The 12,136-nt window shown below is 37.8% G+C and overlaps 1 protein-coding gene and 1 long non-coding RNA gene across 3 annotated transcripts in view; one reads left to right on the top strand and one right to left on the bottom strand.

Annotated features, from left to right (window-relative positions):
- LOC121518651 overlaps positions 1–4,986 on the bottom strand; it is a 38,512-nt gene extending 33,526 nt beyond the window's left edge. The window contains exon 1 of the long non-coding RNA XR_005992666.1: positions 4,851–4,986. This is a non-coding gene — a long non-coding RNA (uncharacterized LOC121518651). The remainder of the gene's footprint in view (positions 1–4,850) is intronic.
- A 1-nt stretch (position 4,987) lies between these two features.
- Positions 4,988–9,545, top strand: zgc:153704 (uncharacterized protein LOC767759 homolog). 2 transcript variants are annotated; one of them, XM_041801106.1, is made up of 7 exons: positions 4,988–5,083; positions 7,715–7,789; positions 8,449–8,588; positions 8,667–8,740; positions 8,868–8,981; positions 9,073–9,174; positions 9,269–9,545. In XM_041801106.1, the coding sequence occupies exons 1-7, from the start codon at positions 5,069–5,071 to the stop codon at positions 9,286–9,288; spliced, it is 540 nt and encodes a 179-aa protein (XP_041657040.1). In that variant the 5' UTR covers positions 4,988–5,068; the 3' UTR covers positions 9,289–9,545. The 2 variants fall into 2 exon arrangements, with proteins under 2 accessions (XP_041657040.1, XP_041657039.1); XM_041801105.1 differs by lacking the exon at positions 4,988–5,083 and having other exon boundaries at positions 7,697–7,789.
- The last annotated feature ends 2,591 nt before the right edge of the window (positions 9,546–12,136 follow it).

The raw sequence follows: 12,136 nt of genomic DNA, 5'->3' as shown, positions 1-12,136 counted from the left end.
GCACTGGATGAACAAGGCAATGATGCTGATTGTAAAACTGTATTTGATTAGACTGACATTAAATCTGGTAGTCGTCAACACCAAATACTGACTGGGTTGATGGTACATCCCCACTTTCGAATAACCATCAAACTTGACAAAGAGTTGGCAAAAATTCAACATTAGATTGAAGTCAAAACCAGACAAACTTTCAATATCAGATGTTGGGATTACTGTTGAACATGATTTCAGATCCATCCTTGCTGAGATCCTGTCAGTAATGCTGTAAACACTAGCTGAGTTCAAACCCAGATGCAAGATTGAGGTGGAAACCAGACATTGAATCGCTGTTAAAATTATTGGAATCATAACCAGAGTCTGGACTGATACCAAAACACTGCTCCAGTAAAAGTTTTGTCTATTTTATAAATATAGCGCTGGTCAAACATCAGTCCACCATTCCATAGCGATGTGTCCCCCGAGGCCCTGCCTTGCTTCTGCTATAAATCCACCACACACTAGCAACACGCTAAGTTGTGAGGTCAGGCTGTGATATGGAAAGTGGACAGACTAGGTTTAACTCTAACCCTTGGCCCCAGTCCCCCCATGACATTACTCACTATGTCTCCCTGGTCTCCTACACCAATGGTTCTTAAATGATGTGTCAGGATGAGGCAGGTCAAGGTGTGCCGTGGGAAGTTCTGCAACCATATGTTCGTACTAGAACTAAAACTTAAGTTAACGTAACATGCTTTAAAGAGGCTATTTTATGTGTACCCCCCTCCAACAGTATTGGAACACTGAGGCCGATTCCTCTATTTTTGCTGTAGACTGAAAACATTTATGTTTGACATCAAAAGATGAATATGAGACAGTTTTCCAGGTATTTACATCTGGATCTCATACACACCTTTGAAGATGGCATTATTTGTAACAAACACCAAATTTTTAGGGGAGAAAAAGTATTTGGAACAGATAGACTTAAATAGATTTAAGTAAATAAGACTCAATATTTGTGTCTTGGGCAAAATAGGTTAAAAACCCACTGTCCTACACCATCCACTGTCCTTTCTATCTAATAAACAAAATAAATGAACACATAGCATTCTTGGAGCTATCATAGTAGGAATCCAAATCTCTGGAGAATAATTAATATCACTCCAGCATTCACAAAAATGAAATCTGAATCCTTTTTCAGCATTAAAGATGAAAAAAAAAACAGTAAAACTGGGAGAAAAACTGGAGCTCTACATCGACCCATTGTGAGTCAGTGTTGGGAGAACAGTCATAAGTTCTTTAGTCATCCGTTTCTAACAACTGATGCAATCTTGTTCCCTGCATTTATTTTTTTCTCCAGTGCTCTGTGATATTGATTTTTTAATCTAATGGTTTTTGCCCATCACTCTCTCATTGTGCCAGCGGGGCTCATTTTACACTCTCCAGACCCAGACTTTTATAAGAGGCCGTGACTGTTTACAGGTACTATTTATTTATATTAAGCTTAAGGATAAAATCCTTAACACTGGCGTGACACAGAACATTTTATATGTGCAAATAAATCAATCAATGACTTTGTAAACACTGCTAACTTAGCAGTGTACTGTATGTTCTTTCTTTCTCTTGATTCCCATGTTATTTCCATACACTTCTCATTATCAGTGTTCATTATGCACATCTCAGGTGAATCCATCAGTCTGTTTATATCAACAGATTTCCTCTATTAAACTCACTCAAACAACTGACTCATGCTACATCTTCAGCCCTCTCTTGTTTTCATGGCCCCAGAGTCTGTCCTCTGGTGCCACCTTAAGGCCAGTCTGTGAGCTTCTAACACCATGTACTAAAGATGCTGCAAGATGAGCATTTTTCCTTCACTGACCTGGAGTGTACATACTTGGCCTTTCTATGTTTAATCTACATTTTAGAGCAATAAAGCCTGTAAGCAATATTTCTAATATGAAATTTTCTTTGAGGGCTATTGTAGCAATTCTTAGTGTATACTGGGTGTAAACATCTGGATCTAATTCTAAACAGTTGTGAAGACTTTTCCCTTTAATCTGAAAATAAATCTCTGTCCATTAAGACTACGTGGATGATCCTGCACCAGCTACACAGCCAGCTTCTCTATTAAATTAGCTTTAATGATGCCATGAACTCCCTGTTTAATTTCTTGAGCATGACCTAAAACCGAGAGTGGAAGAGTCCCATGTGATTATCCTGCAGTTTACTGGTGCAATACAACCTTGTATGTTTAAAAACATTCTTCCTCTTGCTTCTCTTGTGACGGTACCTAGAGATCAGCAGTTCTCAACGTTATTTCCTTATAGTTCCTCCTATGTTTTAAACATAATATGCACATTCTTTTCCTTCCAAAATAATGTATAAACTATCCATGAAGTGTGTCTTTTTTTAAAGAACCTTTGAGATTTTTGCCGCCACCTTGGGGTTGCAAGACCCCAGGTCAGGACACAACGCTGAAAATGTTACGGATTATTTTCTTATTCCTTGTTAAAGATATACTCTGTTAATACTTCAAAGGGAAATTCAATAGAAACTCTGTTAACAAATATGCTACACATGGTGTAAGCCATATTCACACTTGCACAAAACTCCTGAAAACTTGGTCCTGCAGTTCCCAACCCAAGTCCTTACAGACTAACCTACTGTCAACCCCAAGAGCAAGACACTTCAGCATCTATAAATCAGTTTAATCTACAGTTTGCATTTCGAAAAATATAAATATCAGTCACCAGAGGATGATTTCCTGTAGTCTTTACTAAGCATTAGTCCTAAAGATAAGACTCAATGGCTTTCCTCTAGCACCATCCTTGTGCACATTTTCCAAAATTTTATGATTTATTTTGAATAAAAGACATTCACTTTTAAAACTCCCACTGCTCTAAACACTCTGGAGTGTAATGAATATGTATGATCTCCTATACGGTAACCGTGGAGTCTAACTACTGTACTTCACTGTTAGAGATAGATTAAAATCTATAAAACTGACCTGATTTCCTAACACTTTAACACATCACTCCAACACATGCTTCAGTCATACATATTTTAACATTTTTTTTCCTGAATCCAATGTTCTGATAAACTTTGTCATCTCACAACCTTTGTTAATTTTTTTCTTTTGACCTAAACACGTCTGCATTCGTTCCTTAAAGCTCTTTGGCGCACAGGATAGACATCTCAGCAGGAACAGACTGCTCTGGGTAATGAGCTGTCGATGCAGCTGAGTTCTCTGAACTGATTTATAGCATTAATAAAAGTCAAAGATTTTTCACTCAAAGTTTCTCCCATTTAAAGGAGAAAAGTGGAGCAACTTAATCCAGGAGCTGGGCCAAAGCTAGACATTGAAAATTAATGCTGTATTTAGATTATGTAATTCAGAATGAGAAGTTGATAAGTTAGTTAGAGAGGGTCGGAAAATACATTAAAATACATTAAAATCAATGATAAGCAGGAAGATACTTTTTCTTGCAACTGTATATGGATTATCAAATGCCAGACTATAACCTGAGCAACACACCATGTTGTTCTTCACAAAGAACCTTTAATAAAACTTCTGTCTGAATGTAAATTGTATGATGTAGACTGTGGAGCTGCAGGGTTTGTATTTAGCTGTAACTGTAATTTTGCAACCTCAAATACTTCTTTAATATGTTATTTATATGTTCCTTATCTTAGGGCAAAGGCAAAACATGTTGAAACTGGCAAAGAATGTAGGTCTGATAGCATGTACTGTGGCATGTGTCTGCCTGTAACTGGCTCTGTTACATCAATTCATCTTCAGAGTGGCACAGCTGTCCATTCTGCCTCAAGTTTTTAGTGTTTTCTGGTTAGGTATTGGAAAATCATGTTGATGTTAAACACTCAAGTCTTAAAAATCAGAGTGTAATCTTTTCATGAGAAAGTTTAGTCTTTTTACAATCATTTGATCGATACAGCTTCAAGTGTAGAGGGACCGTCCCATGGACTGGATTGCTATGTCAGCAATGGCCCGTTGATGGATGAATAAAAGAGTTGCCAGTTGATCCTCCTCTGATGATCCTTTTAAAAATCATCTTAAAGTGACTATTTCTTACATCATTTCTTTCTGATTAAATACAGCACCTTGGCTGTTTTTTATTAGGCTTTATGTGTATTAAGTTTTTACTTTTTGTTTTATATTTCAGTTTAATTTCTACTAGTTTCCTTTTTTTCTCTGCTGGTTTGTTTGATTTGTTATCAGTCTTAGTATTAGTTTAAGTTTTTTCAGCAATGTGGGATAATTGTTAGGGGCAAAACCAGAAAGGGGCAGAAAAAGTAACCTTTGCATTTGAATAGGCAACTCTTCACTAAAAACAACTCAGGACCTAAAATGAACCATTTTCTGAAATCCCCTTCAATTAAATCAGGCTATGTTAAACTCACCCGGCTTTGGTGTTCATGTTAGTCAGTATGCTGCTGTCAGAAATGATGCTTAATTTTTATTTAGTTTCAGTTAACCAAAACGATTTTTACATTTCAGTTTTAATTAGTTTAAGTTAACCATTATAACCATAGGCTGATTTTGAATTTAAAAAAAAAAAAAAAAACGACGAGGTATATTCCCAGTAGAAATTATAAAAGTTTTAATAAAACTGAAGTTTGTCCCTATATATATATATAAATCCTTTTTTAAGCAACACCACTTACATTTTAATAATTCCCTATGAATTGCTAAAATACATAAAATTTTCTTGTATAGCTACATAAGCAGATGCTTTAAAAATCAGTGCAGTAAAACTTACATTATTCCTTACTTAAATGAACTCATGGCAATGTCTATTTGAATGAATGCTATAACTCGTTGCAAAGGACTGTTATTAATCTACATATCTTACCTTCTTCCGCTCACCAAGGCTGATAATCTGTAACTACCAGCTGATTTTTTGTCATTTTCCCCTGGGAATGTGTTTTTTATGTCTTTAAATCCTCCGTAGGTTCAGATGTTTTATGCTAATTTCATTTAACGTGTCAGGTGCTTCACTTACTTCTCATCAACGGGGTTTACCAGGCGTCTCTGCAGGGGCGACTCGACTACACAAAGCTGTCTGCAACGATGTGGAAAATACAGGTAATTTTCTAACTGCAGAATTGAGAATTAAACGCACAGAAAAGCAGTACATTTCTAGCCTGTGCCTTATATTAATACAACTGCTAATGCCTGCACACAGAGATGTTAGGTATTTTCTACGTTATTGCAGCATGCTTTAGCATCAGTTTGATGTATAGATATAAGCTAGCTTCAATAATTTTGAAATTATCTTTCCTAGTGATCTTTCTGTACTATAAATGGTGGTTACAACAACATATTCACAGTTTACTGTTGCCTTCTTTTAAAGTAGAATTAAGATGTTTTTCTACAGGCATTTTTGAAGTTATGGGAGTTAAAGAAATGATAGCCTGATGTTGCTGAGGAAACTTGACCAGTTGGTTTATTTTTTCCCCTTTGAAACTCGTCTGTATGATATTTGTCATGTGGGGTAAAAAGTAAAATGTGTTTCAATCTCAAAATAACTTAAATAGTTGTTTAGTTAAGTCATCTGGTAAACATATCAATTTTTTGGATAGTTTTTGAATGAACTTTGACACCTTTAAAGCAGTTCCTATTGTAGGGGATCTACATTTCCCCTCTCTACAAGGTGAAAACAGAATTTTTGAGTTTTTTGCTAAATTATGAGAAATGAAAAACCTGAAGTATCACATTGACCTAAGTGTTCAGACCCTCTGCAACAACAGTTAGAATTTAGCTCAGGTTCCTCCTATTTCTCTTGATCATTCCTGAGATGTTTCTACACCTTGATTGGAGTCCTCCTATGGTAAATAATTTAGCTCAGAGACTGGATTGTTGTAAGGCACAGATGGTTAAAAAACATTCTGCTGCACTGAAAGTTCCCAAGAGCACAGTGGCCTCCGTAATTCTCAAATGGAAGAAGTTTGGCACAACCAGGACTCTCCCAAGAGCTGGTCGCCCAGTCAAACTGGGCAATCAGGGAAAAAAGGACCTTGGTAAGAGAGATGACCAAGAACCAAATAGTCACTCTGACTGAACTCCAGAGATCCTGTGTGGAGATGGGACAAAGGAAGGGCAAATATCAATGCAGCCCTCCATTGACCTCATTTATGTATTTTTCATTTTTTTAATTCAACTTTTATTTAACCAGGCCAATCCCACTGAGATCAAAGATCTCTTTTTCAAAGGAGACTTGGCCAAGAATGGCTTGGTTTTTCTCTGATATGCATCGTCAGCTGTGAGACCTTCTATAGAGGGGTGTGTGCCTTTTCAAATTATGTCTAATCAATTAAATTTACCACAGGTGTACTCCAATTAAGGTTTAGAAACATCTTAGCAATGATCAAGAGAAATGGGAGGAACCTGAGGTATTTCGGGGAAAAAAATTTAAATCAAAAGTCTGTTCCTACACATTACAGCTAGTTGAGACCTGAACCCACACAAATATCCACATCAAATTATTGTGGCAAAAAAAAGGTACAAAGTCAAGTTGGGAACATGTTTTGCTTCTCTCAAAAATCAGTGATATTTATCTTGCATGTTCTTTCTTGCACATATTCAAAGGAAATATATGGACAAAAAAATAAGGGTTGGGAATTTAATTTGATATTTAAAGCCTACTGTATGAGTGTGAGAAAGATCAATTGACGCAATTTGCCATGGATCATTACTGAGGTCAAAATTTCCCTTGTTTAATGTTTTCTGGGGGAATTAATTTTCAAAGTAAGACCTAAAAGAGCCACCTGTGGCTCAAGAACCTCATGCTGAGTATCACTTAACTAAGTACACATGAAAATGCGAGGTCTGACAAAAACTTTTGTCTTTGCATCACTCTTAATATTTAGCAAAGTTATTGAACATTGCATTTTTTCTCATATAGCCTACTACAAGCCTTATACACAGTGAGCTCATGTAAATAATAGATAAATTGATAACTTTGATCATTTCGTTAATAATCCAGGCAATCTTATGATGTGCAGAATGTATTTACTGTCTTCAAACCTTTGTAGATGCCTCTTAAGTTCTCCACGAGGGTGTTTCTATTCACCATGTGCCAATGCATGCAATGGGTACCCAACCTGCATGAGCATTTGTGTTGTGTCTGTGTTACTGTCCCATAACTGCTGACAGATGAGTTTGATTCTGTGCCACAGAAAGCCCTGGAGGGCCACAGCTGTTTCGTTTACCACCTTTAGTTACCTTGTTTGTACCGGCTCATCCTCACAAACAAAAGGCAGCAAAATGACGCTGCATCACCAAATCATGTACTTTCTAAAGCTAACTGAAGTATAACTGACAGGATTCAACTACTGACAATTTGTCATGCATGTTATGTCATTTCTTGGCATGTTTCTCCCTTTTCTGTCTATCCCCTTCTCTCATGGTCGACTGAATTCAGTCCTGGCAGGGCTAATAGCGTACCTTGTGGCTGTGAAACATGATGTGTGTTTGTCTGGAGCTTCACTTGTTTGAACCCATCCCAGCTCCAGGCTTTGAATGGGTCTACTGCATGTGTGCATGTGTGTGCGTTCTGGCTGGGAGGGAACATAAAAGAGCCAAAAGCTCATCTCCCCTCTCTCTATATAAAGGGTTGTCAGGCAGAATTCAAACAACAGACCTCTGGATTTCAGTCACTACTCTTTTCCATCAGCTGGTGTCTGCTCCTCTGTAACCATGACTTTACTCCTGAAGGTGCTGGGAGCCGCGCTTTGCATCTTTACGGTTTCCTCTGAAGTGGTACCCCAGGCAGACTTCAATGCACAGGGGGTAAGGAACAGGCTCCAGTACCACGTTACCAACATATTTGTGCAATTTTAGACAGTTTGCCTGCTTTTTCTGTGTTTCAAGAAAAGATTTTTTTTGTTGTAGCTGTGGCATTGAAACAGGCATCAGTGTGATTGCATTTCTACAAGAATCATATTGAATTGTAAAAATCAGGTATAATGGCTGATCAAATTTTACTCAAGCTGCCTGCACTGATTGTATTACATTCTTCCTCACAAGTGAGCAAGCTGCTGCAAGAGATCTTGCAGATTAAGGGTTTGACAGATGTGACATTTATCAAAAACAGTGAGAAACAGTTTTTACCTTGGGGTGACTTGTTCAGTGGTCTACCCCATTTAAAAAATGCATTTGAAGAGGTGTGTGCTAGAGTACGATGTCTCTGGGGCATATTTCACAAGGACATTTGAGCGAAGAAATGAGGAATGCTTTTTTCTGTTCTATTATTTGAATGAATGTGGAGGTTTTAGCTTTGTAAAACATATGGATAACATTTGAAAACCCTTGTGACTTAAAGGGCAAGAGGCTCTCAGTTGACATTTCATGTTGTGCTCGAGGATCCAGAGCTGTCTAGGCACAGTTGGTATTCCCATGTCTGTTTTGCTGACAATAATGATGCTCCTTTCCTTTCTTTGTGTCCACAGATGGCAGGAAAATGGTACCTGGTTGGATTTGCCACCAACGCTGAATGGTTTGTGAGCCGCAAAGCCAGCATGAAGATGGGCACCGCCATGTTCACCCCGACTGCAGATGGAGACATGGAGATCTCATACGCCAGTCTCAGGTAAGTGTTGAGTAAAAAGAGGAAGAAAATAAAACACAAGTACTAGCACTGTTTATAATGCTGTAATGTTTTTCTCAGTTCTGATGGTTCTTGCTGGAGGATGAACAACTTTGCCAAAAAAGCCGATGTGCCTGGAAAGTTCACATACACAAGTAAAGCTGCGTTCATCCTTATTTACCACACAATGCTTCAGCATATACAGGCATGCATGCAGTTTTCACAAGCACATCTTAAAAAGTGCTTTCTTTTCCTTAACATGATGTATTTTTTGCTTATCAGGCCGTGGGAACCACAATGACATGCGCATGATTGAGGTCAAATATGATGAGTACGCTCTGACTCACACCATGAAGACCAAAGCTGGAGATGACACTGTTGTCACCAAACTATACGGTAACTCCATCATCATTTACACTGTGTCTTAACCAATCTTCTCCAAGGACAGCAAAGCATGCTTAAACATTTTTATGTTATGATTTGACAGGTCGTGGAGCGGACCTTAGTGCTGATCTGCTCGAGAAGTTCAGGCAGTTTTCCTTGGAGAATGGCATCCTGCCTGAAAATATTGCTTTCCTTCCTAAAAATGGTACTTACATTTTTCAATAGGCATATTTGGTGCTATAAAAACCTTTGATTTAGATTCATCTACTAACAGCTTTTCCCTTTTTTCTCCTTTTAAGCCGAGTGCCCAGCTGCCTAGTTGCTCCCTGATCATCGTTCTACACAAATCCTGTTTCAAGATCTTATTACTTGTTGTGAATATTCATCGAGTTCACTTTCTACTGAGTTTAAATTTCTTTGCTCTTTCAGTTGTATTATTTCTAGTCTTAATGCCACCATACACAATATAACGCTTGGTTTCACTATAAAATGTTTTGATTTACCACTGTGTTTGTTTTAAGACTTATTAAAGGATTGGCTTTTAATAAAAATGTCGGGAGTTTTTCTGCAAACAGAACTAAAGGTTTCTATCATTCTTTCTAAAGGTTCTAAAAGTACTAAGAACTTTTAGTTCCAAGAACATCTTTCCAAGAAACTACTATAGCCTGCTGTTGTCTGCATTTCCACCAGGCTCTAAAGTCCCAGAAAGACAAATGCAAATGAGGCACAGTCTCTTCAATCTGTATAATCTTGTAAAATATCTGAATAGTTTTCAGTCATCAAGGTTATGCAAAGCTTGATATAAACAAGGCAAATATGTCTTATTATGTCTGAAACAGCAGATAATGCTGTTCTTTCAATAAATCAAAAAATGTACCTGAAATTATAAAAAGGTAAATCTGTTTAATATAGTCCAATCAGCAACACTAATTGTATTATATGCTGGGATGTTAAAGTAGGAGTGAGACCCAGTTTGAAAAGAACTGATTGCTGGCTTTGTGTTTAGACATACTGTATCTATAAAAAGTATTCACCCCTTTGGATGTTTTCAACCTTATATTGAATTTATAAATCAATCATTGTCAGTATAGTTTGGCTTTTTGATTTCTTTAACTTTCAAAGTGAAAATAAATTATTGAACAAAAAATATGTAGCTTAAAGTAAGTGACTGCATAAATATTCACCCCCTTTTAAAGTGACTCACCTAATTCAACAGAGGCCCAGCCAGCTGGTGCTAGTAGTCTCACAATTAGAGAAATGTGGATCACCTGTGTCTGGAAAGTCCAGTCACTGATTAATCAGTATTCCTGGCTATCATTACACTATGAAGACAAAAGAACATTTCAAGCATCTCAGAGAAAAGGTGAAGGAAAATTAAAAGACAGGGGATGGATACAAAAAAATCCAAGGCACTGAACATCCCCCTGAGTTCAGTGAAATCCATCATCAAGAAATAGAAGGAATCTGGCACATGTGTAAATGTGCCTTGATCAAGATGTACTCACAAACTGAGTGACCATGCAAGAAAGAAACTTGAAAGAGAGGCCACCAAGACACCTATGACTACTCTGAAAGAGTTACAAGCTTCAGCAGCAGAAATGGGAAAGGGTCTGCTAATAACAACTGTTGCCCGGGTTCTTCACCAAAGAGAAAGCCAATGTTGGAAAAAAACAAAAAACCCACATAAACACTGCACGTCACCATAAACACACCATCCCCACTATAAAGCTCAGTGCTGGCAGCATCATCCCGTGGGGATGCTTCTCAGCAGCTGTCTCTGGAAGGATTGTAAAGGTAGGGGGGGAAATGAATGTGGCAATATATAGGACAGTCCTGGAGGACAATCTTATTCAGTCTGCAAGGGATCTAAGACCTGGGAGATTTATTTTCCAGCAAGACAATTACCTGAAGAATACAGCAAAAGCAAGACAGAAATGGTTTAAAGAAAACAAGGTGAATGTTCTGGAGTGGCTGAATCAAAGCTCAGACCTCAATCCAATCATCAATTTGTGGCTGGACTTGAAAAGGGCTGTTTACACCCAAACCCCATGCAAACTGACGGAGCTTGTGCAGCTTTGAAAAGAATAATTGAGTAATATTGTGTCTAGATGTGGATAGGTGTCAAACCTGAGTGAGGTCTATCCACACAGACAGTGCTGTGATTGCAGCCCAAGATGCATCTACTAAATACTGACTTAAAGGGGGTAAATATGTATGCAGTCACTTATAAAATGTTTTTTAAATTGACATAACTTTGTAGAAATCTGTTTTCGCTTTGACAGTAAAGAGTGTTTTTTGTAAGAAAATTATTTTGAAAAAGAAAAGCCAAATTATATTGACCACGATTTATCGACAAAATCATTAAAAGGGTTAAACACCCAAGGGGTGAATACCTTTTATAGGCACTGTAGCTGAGTTAGCTAAGAGATGGGTGTGTGGTTAATCCATTATTATTTTTAGTCTAATCTGAGTCATTGCATTGTAAACAAACCCCCTCCACTCATCCCCTGGCTGTAGAACTGAGTTTATTTCTCCTCCTCCACATTTGTTTTCATTTCAAAATGAGTCTAAATCATGTCCTGCAAGTGATCCATTTCATGCTGCTCTCCCACATGAATCTGAATGCTCAGTGGTATGGACTTAGAAGACAGAGCAGGCCTATAGGAAAACCTTCAGACAAGCTCAGTTGAAGAGAGGCAGGCATGCACAGTAAAGGCAGTTGAACCCCGATCAGGGAGACAAGTGCCTACATAGACACCAGAATCTTCTGAATGGCGTGTTATTTTGATCAGGCTTTTATTCCCATTGTCTTTGTCCATGTAAACATTGCTATTGAGGTCATTCATTGTTTTCTGGACAAGTGCTTTGAAGCCCAGTGTTGGCAGCTGCTATACTGGCTGACTCTGTCAGTCTAGGCACAAGCAAAGAGGTGGAGTTGAGGCATACCTTACCGCAAACAGATACAATCTACTCACCTGTCAGTGAACTTAGCCATGCCTTTACTTATGCAACTGCAAAATAAAAACAGAGGAACTGATATATCTAACACCCCCTCTCAAGTGCATCCCAGCAAAAGAAAAAAGATTTAAATACCCAATCTGTCCCAACAATGAACTGTAAATATGTCTATTTCTGCTGTAATTGTTGTCGTTTTAATATGGAACCCA

The sequence above is a fragment of the Cheilinus undulatus genome, linkage group 12 (genome assembly GCF_018320785.1).
Source record: "Cheilinus undulatus linkage group 12, ASM1832078v1, whole genome shotgun sequence".
Lineage (NCBI taxonomy): Eukaryota > Metazoa > Chordata > Actinopteri > Labriformes > Labridae > Cheilinus > Cheilinus undulatus.
The sequence above is the reverse complement of the archived record's forward strand: the minus strand, read 5'-3'. Positions and strand labels throughout refer to the sequence as shown.

Bases quoted from the DNA above. Each gene is read 5' to 3' on its own strand.
- zgc:153704 (XM_041801105.1), top strand. From the start codon at position 7,697: ATGACTTTACTCCTGAAGGTGCTGGGAGCCGCGCTTTGCATCTTTACG. The intron at 8,982-9,072 runs GTAACTCCATCA...ATGATTTGACAG, and splicing joins TGTTGTCACCAAACTATACG to GTCGTGGAGCGGACCTTAGT. The intron at 9,175-9,268 runs GTACTTACATTT...TCTCCTTTTAAG, and splicing joins TGCTTTCCTTCCTAAAAATG to CCGAGTGCCCAGCTGCCTAG.